The 23,403-nt window shown below is 33.1% G+C and overlaps 1 protein-coding gene across 2 annotated transcripts; it reads right to left on the bottom strand.

Moving 5' to 3' along the window:
- Positions 1-252: 252 nt before the first annotated feature.
- On the bottom strand, positions 253-7,636 carry LOC114376113 (ubiquitin-activating enzyme E1 1-like). 2 transcript variants are annotated; one of them, XM_028334043.1, is made up of 7 exons: positions 7,361-7,636; positions 6,742-7,130; positions 6,060-6,277; positions 4,806-5,600; positions 1,799-2,667; positions 1,259-1,691; positions 253-1,080 (listed from the first exon to the last, which is right to left on the bottom strand). In XM_028334043.1, the coding sequence occupies exons 2-7, from the start codon at positions 7,112-7,114 to the stop codon at positions 484-486; spliced, it is 3,285 nt and encodes a 1,094-aa protein (XP_028189844.1). In that variant the 5' UTR covers positions 7,115-7,130; positions 7,361-7,636; the 3' UTR covers positions 253-483. The 2 variants fall into 2 exon arrangements, with proteins under 2 accessions (XP_028189844.1, XP_028189843.1); XM_028334042.1 differs by lacking the exon at positions 7,361-7,636 and having other exon boundaries at positions 6,742-7,354.
- Between the last annotated feature and the right edge of the window lie 15,767 nt (positions 7,637-23,403).

Raw genomic sequence — 23,403 nt, 5'->3', positions numbered from 1 at the left:
TTTCTTAACGATTTTGTAGACACATGCGCTATAATAAATTTATTGATATATAAGTAGTTAAAAATAAATGTTTAACAATCAATTTATTTTTTCTAAAATCAAATTTTTAATATTTTCTTTAAAAAAATTATTTTTCTAATTTGAATCGGGTACGAAAAGGGATCGGAGATACCCGATACCATTACCTCTAGTCACCACAAAGCATTAGCATATTATAGCACCCTAAAAATGAGAAAGAAACAAAGGATGGCATGCAGAAGTGACATAACATAAACTAGCATCCCAATAAATAGGTAAGGTTAGGATAAAGACCCAAAAGCATGGAAAAAAGTAACACACAACCAAAGTTGCTTTTTCAATTCATATACGAAATTTGACATAATGTTGCCGTTGTGTATCAATTATAAATATAGTCAAACATGCTGGCTGCTGTCGTTTTCACCTAAGTCTCAAACACACCTCTATGAAGAAGAAAGCCACCTACTAACGGAAATAAACGGATATCTGAGGGATGTCGATGTCATTATCCTCGTCATCCTCGCATGCCACAACAACATCCAAATGGCGACGGTAGGAAGGAATTTCCAACTTGGCTACATCCCTTGCCAGATCTGCAACCTTTTTGTCCATTCGATCCTTATGCCTAGGGAACATGCTATTATAGAGTAGGCAACTTCCACAAGAGATGCTATAAGCATTCAAGCCCTTTGCTTTCAGCCACTCGAGAAGTTCCCTGAGGGTAGGATTGTTTCCGAGAATCCATCTATCCCAAACTGTCCAACTCATATCTTGATGCTTGATAATTTTCGGTGGAACTGGTTCAGCCATTGAAAACAGAGGTAGTGCCAAGTTAGCAAATGTGTTTCTGTAGTCTTCGACTTTGTGTCCTCCATCCAAAGCTTTGTAGAGTTCCAGGCAGACAAGACCAGTTGCCATGGCAGTCGAGGTTGCAATTGCAGGAATGATCCGGCCAGCAATAAACTTGGCTTTAAGCTTGTCAACCTCAGGAATGCTGTAATTCCGTGCCCTCATGTTGGCAAGCCCAGCAATCACATCCATATGGTAGTTTGTGTCATCATCCTGCAGTTCAAAAGCAGAATGGCAATTTATCGATTAACGAAAACTAACCCACAACCAACTATATACAAACACATACATATAATTGACAAGATCACGGAAATGTTTTATTCAGAGAGTGAAACTAGAGCGAGCATCACAGTAAAAATTCAGATAGAAGTGAAACAAAGGAAACACGGACCTTCTCAAATTGGATTGGTTTCATCCTGAACACTGGTGAAAGATTTGCCCGGCACCTCTCTAACTTGATTACTAGATCATTAATAACCGCTGCATCATCTATAGAAGCTGTAGAGAGACTGGTGGCCTTCTCATCTGTCACTATTTTCACATCTTTCTTAGGCTGAAAGTCAGGTACTATCACCCTATCAACAGCTTCAGCCATCTTCCTAGGGTTCTTACCCCAGTCAGGGATTGGGATACCAAATGTTTCTGCCCGTAAAATAGAAGCTGACAACACAAAATATAGATGACCCAAATCAGTCGCTGAGAACTGTAGTGGACGAGGGAATCTTTTTGGTGCAGACCAGAACAGAGCTCCAGTACTAGTTGCAGCATCTTCAGGAAAAGTATAGATCAACTGCTTCACCCGGTTAACAAAATAATCCTCAAACCTGTGGAAAAATAAATGCTTATGAATGAAGGACACAAATTAATATGCTCACACAACATTAATACAAGAGTGATCAGAGACTAGCATATACTATCAAAGGCCACATACTTTAGCCGAGCCCAAGTGATACAATCTTCAAAAGTTTCACACTTCTCCCGGTCTAGGCACTCAAGAACACGCTCCAAGTTATCCCTTGCTTGAGCATCACCAGCATTTTTCATTGCATTAGTATATTCACTTGGGTTAGACAAATATGCATTTACTTCAGCTGGAGTTTTCTCAAGCAAACCCTCAAACTCAGATCGCGCCCATGTCAAGCAATGGTCAATATTGTGTGGAAATGAGTGTACAGTGCACATTGGTGCCTGTTTCTCAGGTGGATCTCTTGATGCACCATAGTTTTCTGTCAGGTGGGGAATTACCATCTGCGTATTGCATTTGGCTCCCAGAGTTCCAGACTCAAGAAGAGGCTTTTGGAAATACAAGCATCTCTGATCAACATATAGTCTTGCATTAACGTTGTCCAGTGCATTTACAACGACACTCAAGTTTTCCCAGAAGGTATCATTAAACACATTCTCAGTTTCAGAACCAACCCGATTTTGTAGAGCTTCAATATTAAAACTAGGATTTATAGCTGCAGCAGCTGAAGCAGCAACTGTGGACTTGGCCTGTCCAATATTCCAATCACGGAAAAGGAACTGTCTGCTTAAGTTACTCTTCTCTATCACATCATCATCAGTAATAGTGAGCTTCCCCTGACTTCCACAAGAAACTCCCATGAGAGCAAGATTTTTTAAAAATTCGCATCCCAAAGCACCAGATCCAACAACAAACACTTTAGAATCCTCTAATTTCTTCTGCAATTTCTGTCCAAATACTGAAATCTGTGCATCATAACGACCATTTACTGGTCTGAAATCATTTGGGTCCAATGGTTCTGAAGGCAGTGATTCCACAGAGTCGAAGTAGAAGAACTGCAGAGGAAAACAAGTTAAAACCATGATAAATAACAAAGATGAGAAGCATTAGGGCCTGTTTTTGTTCTGTTTTCTTAAAAATTGTTCTGTCTTTTATATTAAAAAAACATTTGATGAATAGTTTCTTAAAACAGTTTTTAAAATAAAAAAATCAAGAACATCTACAAGTTGTTTTGCTTTTCTGTTTAGTTTTCCATCTAGAAATTGGTTTTGAAAAACTATCAAACATCCTTTTCCATTAGAAAACAATTCTCATTAAAGAAGCACCTAACAAAACAGGACTTAACATCAATTTCACAGAGAAAATAAACAAATACTCCCTCCATCCCTAATTATAAGACCCTTTCAACTAATTCACGTCCTTTAAGAAAAGTAGTTAGTTTAGTTAATCACATTAAATCTATCAATTATTAGTACTAGCATTCCAAAATTACCCTTTTCTTATCTCTTTCCACTTAATTGATTCTCAGTAATGTTTGGAGAGAGAATAATTAAGGGTATGTAGGGAAAAAATAATTAATGCACTTGAAGTTTGAATTTGTGTGGAAAATATCACACACACTCACTAATTTGATTGCTTTCTATTAAACATATATATAGAGTACAAAAGAGAGAGAGAGGGACGGCTGTTCACAATGACAAGGTACAGATGTCCTCTGAATAAAGCTGAAATACAATAGTGACCATACACAAAACTGCACACACATTCAACAAATGCATCTAGAAATTAGAAAAGTGTCTTATAAAAAGGGACAAACAAATTTCAGAAAAGCGTCTTAGAATTAGGGAAGGAGGGAGTATTTACCAATAGTCTACTTCATTCCAATACACTAAGCAAACCATATATGATATATATTGTGACTGTTGAGTAAGATGTCACACCAGACACTACTCCAAAAAAAAAAAAAGATAAAATGTCATGGGTTTTGAACTAGCCAATGTCATTTCTCTATTTTTATTCTCTAGAATCTTGCCACTGTGTATCTAACTTAACCTCTAGTCTAGCATTTGATTGGATCTGCACTCACATTATGATGTTTCTAGAATTGTCAAGGTGGGGGAGAGATACTAACCCTAAAACCTTCTAATGCACAAAAAGAGGGTATAGGATCACAGAAATCTTCCTAAATAACAAATGCGCTATGGCTATTGGCTAGAGGGTGATCATCAGCGGAAGGCCAAAACCATTGCCATTATTATGCACAAGGCTAAAATGTGATGTGACATAACATAAAGCAGCTAGAGGGCACCCAGCCCTAAATTCCCCCCATAGTAGCACTATTTGTCAATATTGACAACTCAGTGATGCAGCCAGCCAGCCAGCCACAGCTTAATCATTCCCAGCTTCTTCCTCTCCCTTTACTTGCTCTTTTAAAAATACATGTATACATTAATATTTCCTTTCCGTTTGACATTACTTACATAATTACTTTTTCTGGTACATAGATGGCCAGGGTCCAAACCTTAGACAATCATTACTTTTTACACAAATTTCTATTACTGTTTGCTAAGTTTTGGAAACTGAAAATTTCAATCATTGTTCTATTTCCAGCCATGCTCACTTCTTCCCTAATTCAATTTTGCTGTTTGATTATTGAAGATTATGATTTGAAGCTATGATTTTTAAGCAGAGTACTTCCCTAATTTTGAATGTGCATGTATATCAGAAATTATTTGTATTGTATCAGCTATCTTTGACACGGTGGAATTATACGTTGGGGTGGGTACCTCCCCAAGTGACATCACTGATTAAATCTAGGAATCAAAGCATGATCATGTACAGAACAAAAAGCACACATTCTCCAGGGAAAGCTCACCTATGCTACTAATATTATCGCGTGTTTTATAGGCAATACCAAATCATAGTCATTTGTAAGAATCATGTTCAACACAGGTCATGCTAAACCAATGAGTAACGAGTTATCATTTTCATAAACTAGATTGGATATGTAAATAACATTCCAAAACAAGCAATCAAATATCGACTGAAACAACAAACTGAACACAAAAAATCAGCTAACTACTTAAAAGAGAAAGCAAGTTTATCAAAAGATATTACATCTAAGCTTGGTTTCACTTACACAACACCACATTTCAAAACTCAGAAATGATGAGCCACTAAAAAATATGCTTACCTGAAAAAGTGGATGAAACTTCCCAGAGCATGCTTTGACAACCTCTTGTCCAACTATTCCACCAAACACGGCAGCCATAGGATTCAATACAGCCCTAGAACCAAAGGCAAAGTATCGCAAAAGTTTTGGATTTATGTCTTCTAATTTCCCATCCCCTAAGCTGTCATTAATATAACTAGCAAAAGATATAAACTTCAGTGCATCATCCTCTGAACCAGCAAAAGGGAAGCGACCTAACTCAAAAATGAATTTATCCAAAGCCTGGAAAGCTAAGTGAAGGAGAGGTGGGCGATCAAACTTCGAAAAATCACTCAGAAGAAAATCGCCAGGATCACTGAGTGCTTCCCTGAGTGGCTTAAAGTTCAATACCTTAGGTTGTTTGACCTGCGTGACAATACCACCTTTCTCATACATACCATAATTTGTGGTGTCTTCTTCAAGAGTAAAAGAATATGCTCTAGCATTTTTTATCTTTCTTGGCTTTCCATCATTCAATTCTTTCATACCATGAATTTCAGAGAATACAACAAGATCTCCATCCTGAAACTCAAGCCTCTCATCATCAACACAGGATACTAGAGCAGGGTTGTCATTGTTTATGGATGCAATAATGCCAGTACGGGGTTCTTCACCATCCACATCAACAACAGTAAACTCAGGCCCAAAATCACAGAACACAGAACCAAAAAGGCCTCTAACTTCAGTTTTAATAAAGGCAATATGAGGCTGATGACTGTGGCAGTAATCATTGAACTCACAGGCTTTCTCAAGACTGATATCAGTAAAAACAACAGCCTACAAAATAGTAAATAAAAAACTGTAAATATATTATCAAAATAAACTTGGATACAAATGCATTTATGGTTGGAAATAAGAAAGCAAGATTCCAAATTTCATTACACCATTAAAAACAAAAAGGAAAAATCTCAGCAATATATTACCTTAAGAATTATACTACAGATCAAACAAGGACACATTTATGTAAAGGGACAAGAAATAGAACATGCAGAATGGTGAGCGTATCACTGATTAGTTTACTATTAAAAGTTGAAGTTTATATAAAATAAATACCATGCAGCAATAATTACTATTACTAGTGACCCCATTTGCAGCTGCTACATAGCCATTTCAAAACCTATGGATATAAGAACTAATTAATTAACAAATAATTTCTGTTATGACAGAAAGTGAAGTGACTAGTACTTGGAAATTCATTTTAAAAGGAAGGGAAGATTAGACAGAGGAAGTAGGTACTTGGAAATTGGAAAGGTGCTCTTTAGTCAGCTGAGTAGTCAAGCTTTGTACAACCACTGCATTGTTGAGCTCCTGCAGCTTACTAACAGAAGCTGCTGCCCTGTTTTTACCAACATCATTCTCTGAAAACACAAAGTTACTGGATAGATCCCACAGCTCCACAGTCCCCTCATCATGCAAGGTCACGGACTTGACACCAGCAAGAATGAGATTCTTTGCTGCAGACAGGAAGTAAACTTTATTAGAATTCAAAAACATGATTTAAAATTATAGAGTTAGCACTATCATCTTTAAAGCTTGAACCTAAATATCACAACCATCAAATAAAAAATCAAGTCACACAACCAAAAGTAAGTTAAATAATCTCTTGAATAATTACTAATGATAAAACTACAACCTAAGTTAACAAAAAAAAAATTACAACTGTCAACTGGTAATCAAGGTTTAAAAACAAAAAGTCTGCAACATCAAGGTTTCCAGGTGGCAGGGAGAGGCAGAAAGTTAATAACAAAATCACCAAATCAACCAACACAAATCTCAATACCTATCAACTAACTAACTGATCGACTTTCTTCAAGCAAAAAGCTAACATTTAACAGAATTTTACCAAAAAACCAAGGCATCACAAATCCGATCGAATATAATACAATCTCAATTCAAGCCAAGTGTTCAAAGATTTTACCAATCTCGACGCCAAGACCCTGCATCCCGGAGACGAGAACGTTGGAACCGAAGAGCCTCCGCATGGTCTCTCGCCCATACACGGCGAGTTGTCGGCTGTGGAGATCCTCATCGATGTCCGGCGGGTTCGATTCGCCCAAAGCCATATCCGACGCTCCTTCACTCGCGTCCCCGCTGTTGCTGCTGTTGTTGCTGTTGCTGTTGTTGAAGCTCCGGACGGTGCTTTCGTCGTTCTTCACCGTCGAATCGGCGGTTCCGGCGGCAATCCGTTTCTTCTTGAGAGAACTGCTGTTGCTGTTGTTGTTGTTGTTGATGTTGTGGTCGATCTCTTCTTCTGCAACCAGTCCTTCGCAAGGTCTCTTAGTTGGAAGCATATAGTGCAGTAATGAGCTGCGACGAAACGCGATCGTGAGCACAAGAACAAAAGCAATCAGGAAGAAGAACCAAGAATTAGCGTCTCGATCGCGAAGAGGATCGAAGTCAAAACCAAAAAACCGCGAAAGGAGTAACGGAACAACGACGAGGAAAAACCCTAACCCTAGCTCACGCAGCATGAGCGTTATTACAGTTATTGTTCAGAGAGAAGGAATGAAGATTGACGAAAGAGAGAAGCAATTTACCGATTGGAACTTCGGTGCGAAAGAAGGAAGAGAAATGGAACCTCTGATTGGATGCTAAGAATCGGAGAGAAAGTGTTTTCGTTTCGTTTAGTTATTGGATTTGCAAATAGATTTTATTAGGTTAAGAGGGAGGGATATTTATGGATTTGCAATGCTAGTATTCTAGGGTTTCGTTTCCGAGTGACGACAGGACAGGTGCTACTACTACCATTTTTTCTCTCCCAAAGATGGGTCTTCTGAGAGACATAGAAGAGAGAGGAAAGAGGAGACAATGAGAAGCCTGAAATAAAGTGGATGTTTGGTTTTACATAAAAAAATAATAATAATAATAATAATAATTCTAAATTAAAATAACTCAAGTAAAAATTAGAAGATTTATACTAAATTTTAGTCTAAATTTAATTTTATCATAAAAATATTTAAACATAAGGTGACTTTCTTTTGGTAACATAAATCAACTCACTTTAATATCAATTTTAATTCTATTATAAAAATATTTAAATATAAGTTATTTTATTTTTTAACAACATAAATCAAGTTATTTTAAAGTTAATTTTAACTAAATTAATTCTTAAAAAAATTAAATTTATTTTGTCAACTTTCAGTGATAAAAGTGAAAAGAGAGACTGAGAAGATGTGCATGAGTGACACGTCGTCATTTGGGGTGTCCTATGATATCGATCGACGACGCTCGACGCTCGCGTTGGGTTGTACCGCGCTTATCGTGCTCCAACGGGCACCGGATTTAATTGGGAGGAAATCTAGAACAAGCTAGAACTAGAAGTAATGGAAAATTAAAATAGTGTAATGGTTATGTTGTCATTATGATTCTTACATTTATTGGTTGATTATTGATTCTTCCGCTTCCCCGGCGTTGTTGTGTTTTGGTAATATGATTTAATGGACTTAATTAATTAATAATTGATAATAATAATTTATTTTTGGATAAAACTACGGGTTTTTAAGTGTTTCTTTATTGTTCTTCAATTAGAGCTTCCGATAATTTATAGTATAATAAATGTTTACATTAAATATTAGGTGAAACTTTAACTTCAATAGAAGTATTTAAGACATCTAATTTTTGTCTTTAATTGTTTTAATTTAAATTAAAAAAATTATTGTCAAATTGTGGAGTCCGAAGGCATTCCATCCGGGCTCGGAATTTTTGGACAGAGGGTTATTTTTTTTATAGGCAACAAATTTCTTTAACCCCTAAAATATTTTTTAAAATTTTAACTTTATCCTTCTTTTTCATTCCTTCATTTTCTTTTTTCTACTTGTAGCCTAGGGATGTCAATCCCTAAGGCATTCTTCATTTTCTTTTAACTTTTGGTGCGTCCATTGATCTCCCCCTCCTCCTTTGCAAAGTTGGTGTTGGTATTGTTCATGGTGTGTGTTTGTTATCTGTGGTTCCTCCCTAGTTTCTCTGCCACCGTGAGTAGGGTTGTGTCGTCATCGATAAGTTTTTTTGCCTTCGTTTACTCCATATGGATTGTAAATCCGTAAAGTTCATATGGATTGTTAACATGTATGATTTATACGGATTGTTAATCTGTATGGTTTAACGCAATAAAAATCAAAGATGTATGGAAAGGGGTACTCATGGCAGGGACGCATGATGAAATGGAAGAATATAGGTTGATTACGACGGAAGAGAGGGATGGACTCGCAGCGTAGCGCGTCAATGGTGTTTGGTGTCGTAGCGCAATAAGGAGGGGGGCGTTAATGGCATGTGTGATTGGTGTGGGGAGGGATGATGTATTTGATTTTTAACTGGAGGATATTTTGATCTTTTTACTACACTTGTTGGGTGTAGAAGAAGTTATGTGGGTGTAGGAAGAAATTCCCTTGGGCAGATTGAACATTGGGTTCCACCATGGTCAAGTTGTTAGACTATTGCCTCCTACACCTCCTAGTTACTTCCTGCACCTCCTTCACCCTATTTAGGCTTCTGGAATATAAAATTATATTCTGGATAAGGGCGTAAGCGAGTCGATTTGGGTTGGGCTTGATCAAACTCATGATCCAACCCAATCAAATTTGAACGGGTTGATTTGGATCAATTTTCTAAGAAAAAATGAAACTCAACCCGTTTGTAAACGATTTGAGTTAGGTTAGGGTCAATTGGTCAAAACATTTAATTTTGTCTATTTTATTTTAAAATATATTATTTTTATAAGCTAAATTTTTATTAAATAAATTAGACACAATTGTTTATTGTTTGATTTTTTTATTAAAAATAAAATTTTGTAATGTTGTCACATCACATTCCACTCCACTCTAGTGACTCTTATCTATCTATTCATCATTGATGGAAAATTAAGCATACCATATTGGAGACAAGGAGTTTCAATGAGTATAGTGAGAATGGATTTCAAGCACGTTTTTCTACCAAAATCAATGGGACATTACGAGACTTACTCTTTGTATATAGATTCAAAATATTTTTAAAAGTTCATCTAAAGTGACTTCAATCAATAAAATCATTGTCTCTTTGATCCTGAAGGTTGAGGATGCATTGATGTTTTCTCAATTCAGGTCGATAAGTCTATGTAATCAATAATCAATAATATTTGATTTTTTAATAATTTAAAAATATATATTATATATTATATATAATAATAATAATAATAATAATAATAATAATAATAATAATTTAATACAAATTAACGAGTTACCAAGGTGGGCCAACAAATCCAGATATTAAAATTCGTAATTCAACCCAAGACTCAAGGTTTAATTGTTTTAGTTCGGATATAACTCAAATAGAAAAATTATCCAACCCATATTGTTTGGGTTGGTTTGAATTAATTTGGATTTATGGGTAACCGACACCCAGTTACACCCCTAATTCTGGAATAGTGGAATGTACCCATTTTTTGCCCTCTGAAATGATCAATTCGAGGTAAAAAAAAAAAAAAGGTAAAAAAAAAACATTCTGGAATGATGCAGGAAGCAACAGTTACTGGATTTATTTGTCATTGTTATACAAATTAATCCCATCAAAGATCTGAATATAAAAACATATAGCGATCTCTAATAATGACACTTTTGAAAAATCTATTCAAAATTTGTCTGTGCAAATCACAAGAGTGAAAAAAATTAAAACGTTTATTATCTATTAAATTTCATTTTTCATCCCTTTAAATTAGTTTTTTAATTTATTAAATTTGATTAAGTTTTATAATTAAAACTAGTGTCTAATTTTTTCTTACAAAAAATTCTTAAATTACTATTTTTTATTTAAATATTTTGGTGTTTATGATAAATTTAGGAGTAAGAATTTTAGTTGAAACTTGATAAAATTTGACACATTTTATATTTGAAGAATTCTGTAAGATGTAAAAACTTATAGATATAAAAAAAATGAGATTTTTTATATTTTAGATGAAATTTAATATCTCGATTGGTAAGTTTTGAGTACTACATAATTTAATTGATTTAATTTAGGTTAAATTATTTTTTTTTCATTTAATTTATTATTTAGCTTCAATTTGATTCTCTAATTTATTTTATTTTATTTCATCTTCTAATTTTAAAATCAATCTAATTTGGTCATTTAATTTTTTTTAATTTGATCTTCTAATTTGTAAATCAGATTATTTTTTTGAAATATATATTTTATGATAATTTAAAATTATTTAGGGACGGTTTTGAACCGCTGCAAAGTATGATTTTTTTCAATTTAGACTGAAGGATCAAATTGAATTGATATAAAAAATTAGGAGACCAAATGAAAAAAAATTAAAATATATAGTAAATTGAATCTAAAAAATAAATTAGATAAAAAAAGCTAATGGCTTTTTATTTATGAAGAATTTTAGTACAAATGAGAATTTAAAAGATTTAAGAAGAAGTATAATAAATATTGGACCAAATCATTTAGTCTATCAAACCGATTCACTGAAAAATAAATTAAAAAACAATATTATAATAATTTAATCATTGAAACTTAAACAAGTGTTTTGAGTGGTTTAATGAATAATCCAATTTTAAAACCTTGGACAGAAGAGAAACAATTTAGTGAAAACTAAATTTGCTTTAAAATAAATAAACAAGAACAACTTTATTAGCCCTTAAAAATTTAGCTAAGAAATTTATGGACAATCGTGCAATTGAGCCATTGTTATTATACTTTGTAAATCGTTATTTTGATTCAATGTAAAAGCTTTTTTTTAACCTTTTCAAATTATGATTTGATTTTGGTTCAAACAATTTAATAGTAATTTGGGTGAATATATTATTTATAAATGAGTAAATTATACTCCTCTTTTTTTTTTAAAAGACACTCAAATTACATTCTCATCACCTATAATTTAAAAGATTACACTCATTTCCTTGAGAGACTTGCAGGAGTTGGAATTCATTGTAGCTCATCCTGATGTAGGCAAGATGTTGTATGCAGCAGTTGTCTTTTATTTGTCTTTGTAATTTTTTTTTATTTTTTATTTTTATCTGCAAATTAAGAAAATATTGATATTAGGTACAAGGGTACCTAGAATCCATTTACATACATCAAAAGATGTGTTGTGCTGCCTTAGGTAGAATATTAAGGGACCATATAAGTAAGAATATATCCGATGATTGTACTTCCAAAGAATGTCATATGTCAATTTAACACAGTAGATTCTTGATGGTTCCAACAATCATCTACACCCCATTGAGAATGTATCATTCTCGACATATTTGTAAATGATCTCTTACAGTAATTTTTTAGTCTGTTAGGATGGAGCATTTAAAATAGGGAAAGTAGATTTTTAGAGGATTTAAAATTTCTCATCCTAAAATTTCCTATTTATATGTCCAGTTGAAAGGAATTTTTAGTTTGTTAGAATGGAGCATTTAAAATAGGGAAAGTAGATTTTTAGAGGATTTAAAATTTCTCACCCTAAAATTTCCTGTTTGGATGTCCAATTGAAAGGAATTTAAAATTTCAGTATTTTAAAATCTTGTCTAAAGAGAGGGAATTCTAAAATTCTCGTTTGCTTTCACGGAGGTAGACCTCTCTCTCTCTGAGACATGCGACCCTCACTACTTTCACATAGACCACTTGTTCTTGCTCATAAATTGTCCTTCTCTCTCTTGTTCTCGCTCTATGGTTCGTCTCCCTCAAACTTTCTTTCTCTCTGATTCATCTTTCTTTCATAGGTTTTGATTAGGATTCTCCCTAGGTTTTGATTTAGGTTTAATTTGTGATGATCTTTTCTTTTTCTCTCTTCCCTCACTTAGGTTATCGGGAATTCTCTCTTTCTTAACTAGGGTTTGATTTGGGAATTAGGGTTGATTATGTTCCTGGGTTTGAATAATGAACTGCTACAGTAATATTTCTAGCATCTTCTAGAAACAACTTCATTCTTCTCTTTCCCTCAATCTCTATCTAATTCTAAGCTTGTTTAGTTAGGTCGTGTTTGGGAGAAAGAAAAGGTAAGGAAAATGGAAGAATTTGATACCCTTCTCGTCTTGTAAATAACGATGGCAACGTTCTGATGGAAAAGCTTCGAGGAGAATGAGGATCGCCCCGCCAAGCCTCATTCTTTTAGTGTCACTGAGATTCGAAGCCCCCACTACACTCTCTTCTCCCACAACCTTCTTCAGGTAACACAACACCGTTTTCCTTTCACTTCATCCCTCTATCTTTTAAGAAGTAAGCTTAAAATGCCTAGGATTTTTTTTTCTTTTAATGTTGTGAAGATTTTCTTGGGTATTGCATGAGTGCCTCATCCATGAATGTAAAATTATTTGTCTAAATGAAGTCCTTAACAATTATATGTTGTTTGTAGAAAGTTCATAAAATACTTACATTAAGGCATTTACTAGGATTGATGGAGCTAGAAAGTGATTAGCTGATGAAGTGAATCCTAAGCTATGCAAATTTAGGTATTTGAAGTTAGCACTACCAATTTCAGTTCTGATAGTTGTGAATTTCTCTCAAATTGTTTCATGTTGAATGATTATGGCCTTTCATCAAAACAGGTCTTGCAAGTTTTTAAAAAGGTGGAGCCTGAAAAGAATCTCTTTTCTAGCCCATTCTCTGGGAGTCTTGTTTGCTAGATATGCAATTGATGTTCTTTATTCACCTGATACCTATAGTAAGGACCAACCAAGTGATCTAGCAAATAACATGACAGAAAATTCTTAGGGAACAAGCCTTTCATGAGGAGGGATGATTGTTAGGTTGGAGTCAATCAATTTCATCTTGACATGAGAGGAAAAAATAGGTCTGTTTTGGACTATAATTTTGTTGTTGTATATATTGACTTCTATTTGAAACATCTATATATCATATTTTTTTTGTCCTTCTTTTTTAAAACTTGAAATTGTCTTGGTGTTGTATGTTAAAATTATGAGCTTAAGGATAGAGGAGGAAGTGAGACAAGAAAATGAAAATAATAATTTGATATTAAGTATTAACTAAGATATTACAATGTATTGGTTTGTTTGATATGTTCGTAAAACTTAAAGCACTAGCTCATATTTATACTAATTAACTAATCTTAATTCTAGTTAATTAGTCTTAATTCTAGTTAATTAGGTGAACAAATCGTGATGAGATAAGGAAATATGTTGTTAACTAATATTAAGAGATAATGAGGAAATATGGAAACTAATCCTTGAAGATAATGTAAGATATGACACTCTCCCCTAAGCTAAAGCTTACTAAGTTTTAGGCTTTTTTTATCCATCAAATAAATTTCTCTGTTTTCCCCTTTATTGTCTCTGAGCTGAGATTTGACTTAAGTATTCACTTTCTTGAATTAGTTTCTTGTACATAGTTTTTAGTTCTTTCATTGAATTATGCATGCTTGTATTTATATTTTAAGATTTTTATTTTTATAGAAAGAGTGGTAGGAGGAGAGAATGCCAATAACTCTTTTAATAGTAATTCAAATGGAAAGAATACTATAATAGGATATGCATTATCCCTAAATAGGTCCTAACAAAGTTTTTATTATACTGGAGAAATGTTATATTACAATCATGAAAAAGGTGATTATAAAATAATGCTAAAAAACGAGACATTTTAAGTCAAATGAATGAATTGAATATCCAAACCATCCTTCTACTAACTTATATGCCTTGTTGATGCTTTCATGTTTCTATACTTGCACTAAAAATTTGCAGGCCATAAGAATTTTGACTGTTTACTGTGGATATATATTTCAGCTTCTGTTTCTGTTGGGTGTCCCAATCCTAGAAAAGCTTGTTGCACTTAGCTCCTTTTTTTTCTCGGTCATACAGGTAGCTAGTTGTTCCATACTAATGGTAAACCTGACAAACCTCCTCTCCTATTGAGCATGGCTTTTGATTCTGATGATGGAAAGTTTTTGTAAGTAAAGGAATCTATTTATACTAGTTTATATCCCTCTTTTTCAATTAAGTGATCTAATACTTACAAGGTTTAATATTTTTGTAGATTTGCGCTTGGAGCATTTAGATGTTGTATCATTTATGCTAATGTTTCATATGATAGTATCCTCTCAGTATGTTTTTCTGTTTTACAACTTGTTAGGCATATCAATGATAAACTTATGGTTCTTTTCTCCTTAATTTGTTTCATAGAGAATACTTCCTTTTGCATGTCCCATTGGAGGCAACATGGTTGTAGTGGAACTTATGTTTGAGATGCAGCGGTACAATCTTTTTAACTTGCTTCTACAAAGTTAAGAAGATTGTACCATGTTATGACTTTTGGCAAGCGTACCAATTATCATTGTAGGTTTCACATTTATAAAAGAGTTCATCTCCACATGAACTTGAGTTACTTAATTAATTCAGATAAAGGTTATCAGTTTAATAGTTATGCACAAATTCAATCGAATGTCATTTGATTTTGGTTTAACTAACTGAAAGTTAAAGAATAGTAAAAATAACAGATTTATGGAAAATAATGGAATTAATGGAAATTCAAAAATAACAGAATTAATGGAATTTAGTGCATCGGAAATACGAAAATTGCGAAAATGATTTAAATTAATTCAAGAAAACATAGGATTGGACTTCATCGTTCATACCCTTAGTATCTTAATAAGATTAACATATACAAATCATTTTATAACATTACTGATGCACACATAATTATCCCAAGTCGATTCCTCGCACTTGGAACCTAAGAACATTTACTAAACATCAATCCCTCACATATACAGTAAATATCTCAGCATTACAATTATATTCTCGTGCTTTTTGCAATCAAAACGTTATCCTCTATTCCTAGCAACGTAACGTAGAAAGTAAAATCATTCGGTTCAAATTCTAAGATTACTTTCCAGTCTTACTTAAAATCCAATTTCATGACACTAGTCATCAAATAGAATCAAGCATTAAGAGTAGAAAGAAATTACCAACAATGACTAGAAAAGATTAATACATATATATGATCAAAAGAGATACATAAGGGTACAAAGATTATATCAAATCCTTTAGAAAAACTAATTGATCATTGTGCATGGCACAAGACTAACAAGAGAAATTATGAAGGAAGTGATTCACGGTCATAACTTTGCAGCACTTCGGTTCCACTTTTCCTCTTCTCATTCTTCTTCTATGTTTTTCTACTGATTTTAGGCTAGTATCTTGTTTTCTCTTCTTCTTGAATGACTATTTATAGAAAAAGCCATCTAGTGTAGGGGGAACTTGCCCAAGCGAGCTTGTTTACTTAGGCCTGAAGGAATCATCTCGCCCAGACGAGTGGTTTGCTTATGGCTGAAGCTTTCTCTTTAGCCTAGGTGAGCCAAATGTTAGCCTGGGCGAATTTATGGTTAGAAACCTTCACGAAATAACCATTTTGCCATTCCTTAAAGCTTTGTTTCTGGATCCATCAAACAACCATAAAAAACCTATAGAATCATGGATGAATCTTTCATATTTAAACAACAATATTAGTAAATATACAATATATATAACCAACTAGATTTAAGGGTAATTTGGAAGAAAACTATTATAATCAAAGGATAAGTGCTAACAATTTAATCCCAAAAACAGCTGAAATTTGGCACTTATCATGCCACTACATTTTAAGATTGTACCACTGCATTTTGTAGTAGAAGCATCTATATCTCTCATTTTATATAAAAATTATGTTTTAACAAATATCACTTGTTTAGTAGCAATTAACATTCTGTTTTCTCTTGTAGAAAAGATGTGAAGGCATTTCTATGCTAATACAAAGGAAATTAGAAAATTTGGAATTATTTTGGAAGTCGAATTTATTGTGACTAGATTTTACTTTAGTCCAAGTTTTTATGAGTAATTGCATTATTGGGCAATGACTTATGCAGAAAACATAGTTTTATTTTCAGGCTTTTAAATAACATTTCAAGGTGGAACTGTACATTCATACCTCTTAGATTTTATTGTAAAAAAAATGTGAATTTTGATTTCTATATTTTTGATGTTGTGGTGGTTCTAAAGTCACATTTAATATATGTCATTTTATCTACTAAATAGTTCTGTCTTGTAAGTTCATTGAACTTTGTAGTGAGATGTAAATGGAATAATAATTTAAATAGTTGAATTAATATATATTTAATTGAAAGAGATTAAAATAGTACATATTTATTTGAATATCACACTCCACAAAGAGTACATAGAATTTATTAATTAAAAAAATAATTATTTTATTCAAATATAAAATTTTAGAAAAGAATGCATTTGACTATTTTATCAAAATAATAAATTTTGAAAATGAAGAAATTCAATTTCTTTATCCAACTACAAAATTTTAAAAATAAAGAAATTTAATTTTTTTTATCCAAACACAAATTTTAAAATTGAAAGAATTTTAATTAAAGCATTTAAAATTCTTTACATCATCCAAACATACTCTTACCTTGTGTTTGGATGGAGGATTTGAAAGTTTCTAGAAAATTCTAATACACATCATTTTAATTGTTCTGATTTAATTTTTTTTCATTTTGTAAACATTTTGTTTGGATGAAGCAATTCAATTTCTTGTATTTTAATTTCCTTTTTTGAATAAATTAATTTAGTTTCAATGAATTTCAATTTTTTATTTTTAAATATTTATTTAAAAATTAAAAATTTCAATATTGAATAAAAATAAGTATTAGTAATTTTTTAAATACTTAAATATTTAAAATAATTTTAATGCTAGAAAATATTTAATAATTATTTTTTTAATATTTAATAATTAAATAATCAAAATAATTTTAATGCTAAACAATTTTGAATCTTACATAATATTCTTGTATTAACACAAAAAAAAAAACTTGGATTAAATAATTCTGTAAAATTAAAGATGAATGATATGTAATTTCTTGTTCAATCTAACTCTTTGTTAACAAAAATTTCAATTATGTAGTCTTGCAATAATTTTTAAAAGTGTATTGGAAAACAATTACGTAATTTAAGGTCAATCATCTCATACAAAATTCAAATATTGATATTAATTTCATTATTTGTAAGATAAGAAAATATTTCAATACATATCAAGACCTAAAACCATATATTATCCATATTGATATCACTTCACTGATAATACTCGATCATTCACGACCTATTTTGCAAATTAGAGGATCCAAAACAAACAACATAATCAAACAATTTTGGAAGAATCAACTTTTTTTCTTGCTTTGTAAGAATGTAACTCCTTCATTCGTTGTTCACAATAACCTAAAAAACAAAATAATATAAGCCACAGTAGGAAGGGAAGATAACTTAGTATGACATATGATTCCATTCAATAAAAAATCAACTAAAACCATCATAAATAAAATGTAGAGAAAAGGTTACTCACCAAACAATTTGTACACAGTTTTTTATCAATTAAAATCATCATAAATAAAAAAAATTAACTAAAACCATAATAAATAAAAAATTAACTAAGACCATCATAAATAAAATTTAGGAAAGACACTTAGTCCCTCATAAAATTTTTAAATCAAAATCTCCCATCTCCGTCATCATCAAGGGTAATTTGTACAGTTTTTTATTCACACAATTGGGATGATACCAATTGTCACAAGCTATCAGAGTATCTTTACAAGATTCAATCCACAAACAACAAGTCAGCCATCTCACTTATATTCTCAACCATTTCCCAATTTCATACTTGTTATAATCAAAGTGTGAATGGTAGTTTACCACAAATTAACTAAATTCCATGCACACAAGGAAGCAATCCTATTAATAAGCATGCACACAGGACTTCAAGATTAATTAATGCACATAACCAAGCTAATTTTAGACACCTTAACTTACATGATACCAATATGGAACCATTTAGGCATAGTATTTGTCATGGTATGTTCCAAACAATTGAGTTTCCTAAATTCTTGTACTATAGACGTAGGTTATAAGCTACCTTTGTTGTCATTAGAATTTTATAATTTATTTAATGCAGAGAACTATATGTTCCAAAGTTATATCTATGAAGACACAAGTTCACTCTCATTAGAATTGAATACCATGTTGGCTTTTACACTCATCACATGTTGAGGGGACAAGAGAATCATATCTAACCAAGGGTAAGGGCTTTAGATGATCAAACAAATGCCCAACCCTCAACATTATGCAGAAAAATTCTGCAACTTCACACCTTTGCCATGTTTGGGCAAGGGTGACATTAGGTACCCCTAAGGTGTAGGAAAAACAGGGAATACAAATCTAATCAATGGATTGCACATTATTCTTTCCACTTTGGCCCAAACAATGGTTGTACACTAATTCGTCCTGCACCCAAACAGGTTTGACATGTCCCACCAAAATATTCATTGAATATTCTATGAAGTTCTCAAAATTATGGGATTAAATGTGTTGGAAAGAGGACATTTAGGACTAAATTACTGTAAAAGGGTAACCCCTGGTTCTTCCATACCTGTATAGACGAATTTATGCAATGCAAGACATTCACTGTCAAAATTTTCTAGCAAGCAGTTTTGGGATTGAAGTTACTTTTTAACTATTAGATAGTTTCCTTGTTAAATAAATTTCAAAATCATGTCCTATCATAAATCCTAAGGCACTAGAGATAATTATTCAATAGAAGTTTCTAGCTCATCATTCCCTACACAAGTCAATTGCAAAAACGATTCACTCACCATTTCACATCATCAAGTCTCAAATTCTTGCTAGCATTTATAAATTAAGTTAACCACTTTTTTTTAGAGTTAAAAGGGGCATTTATGATTCACAAACAATGATTATCTTTATCCACTCAAGGAAACAAAATCATTAATCTTCCTAAACAATATTCACATCACTGAATCAAGCAAGTGCACTCACACACCAACACTAACACAATTCACATATCTAGCATCAGCATATAATATAACTATCTTAAATGTAAATCTTAATTGTGTAGCTTCAAGCATGTTGGAATTACACACATTGTATGGGTAGTTGTTCCAACAAAGAATAATTATTAATGTACCTAGATAGTCGCATATTCATGTATCTAGGAATTCACATGCATGTACAATAGGTACTAGAACTTCATTAATATTCTTGTGAATTTCACATTGTATTTACTCTCTAAGTCTATATAAATATAGATCAACTAAGTGGGTTAAACACTCAAGCATTTCACAACCTCTAGTCTCTTCAATATGGTATCTAGAGCCACCTTGTTTGTTCTTTAAAGGTTTCTGCATCTGGTCAGCAGAACCTAAAGTCCTATCTTTGTCCCTTTGTCCAAACAACAACCTCAATATCCAAAAGTCCTTTCCACCGACCTACCCACTATCCAAGGCTACCTTGGTCACCCTCACCAAAAATCGTTGGCCTCTCCTCTTCCTTCCTAGGTGATTAGTTCTTCGATTAGACAACTCTTTGACAAGTGCTGAAATGGCTTCAGACTCTTAGAAAACTGATGGTCTTTCCTTTTCTCTCTCTGAAAAACACCAACAATCACTTTAGAAAAATTGAATAGAAAAAATTATTTAGCATGGTCAGCCTTTGTTGAAGTTTGGTTTCTTGGCCATGGTTATCATTAACATCTAGAGCAATCATCAGAAAAGATTTCAGAAGACAAATGCGAGCAGTGGAAGAAACTTGATTATCAGCTTTGTGCTCTCTTGTGGCAGTCTGTTGAGCCAACTATATTGACAAATTTCATAGCCTTCAAAACTTGTTATTCTTTCTGGAAAAAGGCAAAAAGTGTTTTTGCTAATGAAATTCAACAATCGTATGATGATGCTCAGAAATTGGCCACTCTTAAACAAACTGATCATGACATGGTTGCCTATGTTTCGAAAGCCCGATCTGCAGTGGAGGAGTTAAAATTATCATTGGAAGCTGATAAACTTGAAGACATAAAGACAAAACTTGATAATCTATATATGGTGTTGGTACTACGTGGGATGCATCCAGATTTTGATCATATTCATGACCAAGTATTAACTGGCCAAGAAGTTCCTTCTCTAGAAAATTTAATTACCCGGCTCCTTCGAGTCCCTTCACCAAAAATAGGAGGAAATTCAGTTGACAGTATTGAAACTTCTACCATGGTATCTAATCGAGAGGGACGGGGTGGTCATGGAAACCGAGGAGGACGAGCTGGAAGAAGAGGTCTCCCTCAATGTTCTTGTTATAAGAGAGTGGGTCACACACAAGACACTTGCTATTCTATTCATGGATTCCCTAGAAAATCGGTGAATATTTCAAAGTCTGAAACATCTGAGATAAAGTTTTCGAAGACTGACTATCAAGAGTATCTCCAGCTAAAAGCTGCCAAGGAATCTCAAACATCATCTTCTATAAGTGGTCATAACTCTACTGCCTGCATTTCCCAATTTGGTAATAATCAAAGTCCATGGATAATTGATTCAGGTGCTTCTGATCACATTGCCGGTAATAGTTCTTTATTTTCATCCCTTTCTCCTCCTAAAATTCCTCATTTCATTACTTTAGCCGATGGTTCTAGAGTTGCAGCAACAGGAATCGGCCATGTATCACCCACTTCTTCTTTGTCTTTAAACTCTGTTTTGCTCATACCTGGTTGTCCTTTCAATATAATATCTCTTAGTCAGCTTACTCGTTCTCGTAATTGTTCAGTAACATTTGATGCTAACTCCTTTGTCATACAGGAACGTGGTACGGGTCGGACGATTGGCGTAGGACATGAATCTCATGGTCTTTACTACCTCAAGCCTAATATTTCTTGGGTTTGTAGTTGTTAATTGCTATTCATGAGCTTTTAGTGCATAAAAAAAATTAAGAAAATAGCAATGTGCCTCTAATTTACGGTTCTTTTTGTGGAAATTTTAAATAATTTCGTTCTTGTATGAATTTATAAAGTAGAAACTCCATTTTTGTGAACTAATGTTGAATTTAACTCAGTTTGAAGGCTAAAGAAGAGAAGGTGTGAAATGTTGCTGATGAACTCGCTTAGCGAGACAGATTGGCTAAGCAAGCCTCATTCGCTTAGCGAGGCAACCAACTCGCTTAGCGGATGCAAAATCCTAGAGAGGATAAGTCAGAGAGCAACGCGCTTAACACGCAGCCAGCCCGCTTAGCGAGGAGGTTGTCTTTACTCGTGCTTAGCGCGTCCAGGCTCGCTTAACGGATTTTCACTTACTCTTGCTCAGCGAGACATGCTTGCTGAGCGCGCCTTTGTATGGTCACTAAGCATTGCCTTTGCTCGCTAAGCGCCTTTGTCTTCTACAAAGCACTCTTAATATAAACTTCTAACTATCTATTTAATGTTATTTTCTGGTGTTCTTTGCTTCTATCTGCATTTATTTTACATACTTGTGGCATGATCATCCATTTGTATGTTTAGTTAGGCTTTTGAGTGTTGGAAAATGCTTGGAAACCTTAGAACTTGATAGAGCAGTTAGAGGTCTATCTATCTAGGAATAGAATGCAGTAATCTAGTATATTTTGTACTGTGCGCATATTGCAACCCTTTTAGAACGAGTTTGTTGAGGAATCAAGAACAAAAGTTAAGAGATTTAGGCTCATTCTTGTGAGGAATCATGGTCTGAGTAAATAAGTGGTGCAAGAACACTAGAATAACATTAAATAGAGAAAAACCTTTTTATACAGCAAGAGAAAATTCAGTAGAAGACTCCCCGACGTCTTTACCTTGATATTTATCGCATTTTTATAGCTTTGAGTCTATTTCATCATTGTTTAAGTAGCATAGTATATTACAAAAAATTACACCATTAATGAACCTTTCATTTCTTTTCCAAAGTTAAAAGTGTTTACATACTGAATATAAATCATTTAAGTGAAACAAATTTCCTGTGGATATGATCAGGGTTATCAACTCTCGAGTTAACTCGCTAACTCTTACGAGTTTACGAGTCCACTTGTACTCTGCGAGTTGACTCTTGAGTAAACTCTTTTTTTTAGTAGACTCTGAGTAAACTCTATAAACTCTCAGTAAACTCTGTAGACTCTTGAGTTTACCACCGAGTCAACGAGTTAGCAAGTTAAAAAAATTAGACTAAAATGTAAGTCATTTTTTTATTGTTTTCTATGTGTTTAACATTCAACATATATTCATTTAGCTTGCTATTCTCAAATAGAAAATTCTTAACTTTAATAATACCAAACTTAATAACATGAAACCCTCGATGAGAATGATCTACCACTACTATAACTTCTATAAATTATTGTCTACTAGTGATATATTATTACTAGACTTGGTTATTTAAATATTCTTAACTTTGTGATACTACTTTGCTTTATTATATTGTTGAAATGTTTAATTAGTATGTTATTTATAGATATTTTGATATTATTTTTATATGAAGTAAACTCTTACGAGTCTGCGAGTTGAGTCTACGAGTTGAGTTCATGAAACTCTCACGAGTCTGCGTAAACTCTCGAGTTTGATAACCTTGGATATGATACTCAATCTTACCGTTTAAATACTACTGTGCGAATTGGTGCACTTGCCAATTGGTTAATAGTAGTGTTGCCACATCACCTATTTTGTGAGTCATGTCAACTAGGAAAGCATGTCCGTTCTTCTTTTAGGCATGTTGAAAGTCATGCTGATTCCCCTTTTTCGGTTATTCACTCTGATATATGGGGTCCTAGTCGTGCTTTGTCTATGGGTTATAGATATTTTT

Source organism: Glycine soja, chromosome 11 (genome assembly GCF_004193775.1).
Source record: "Glycine soja cultivar W05 chromosome 11, ASM419377v2, whole genome shotgun sequence".
NCBI lineage: Eukaryota > Viridiplantae > Streptophyta > Magnoliopsida > Fabales > Fabaceae > Glycine > Glycine soja.
Note: the sequence above shows the minus strand (reverse complement) of the source record. Positions and strands in the feature narration are given on the sequence as shown.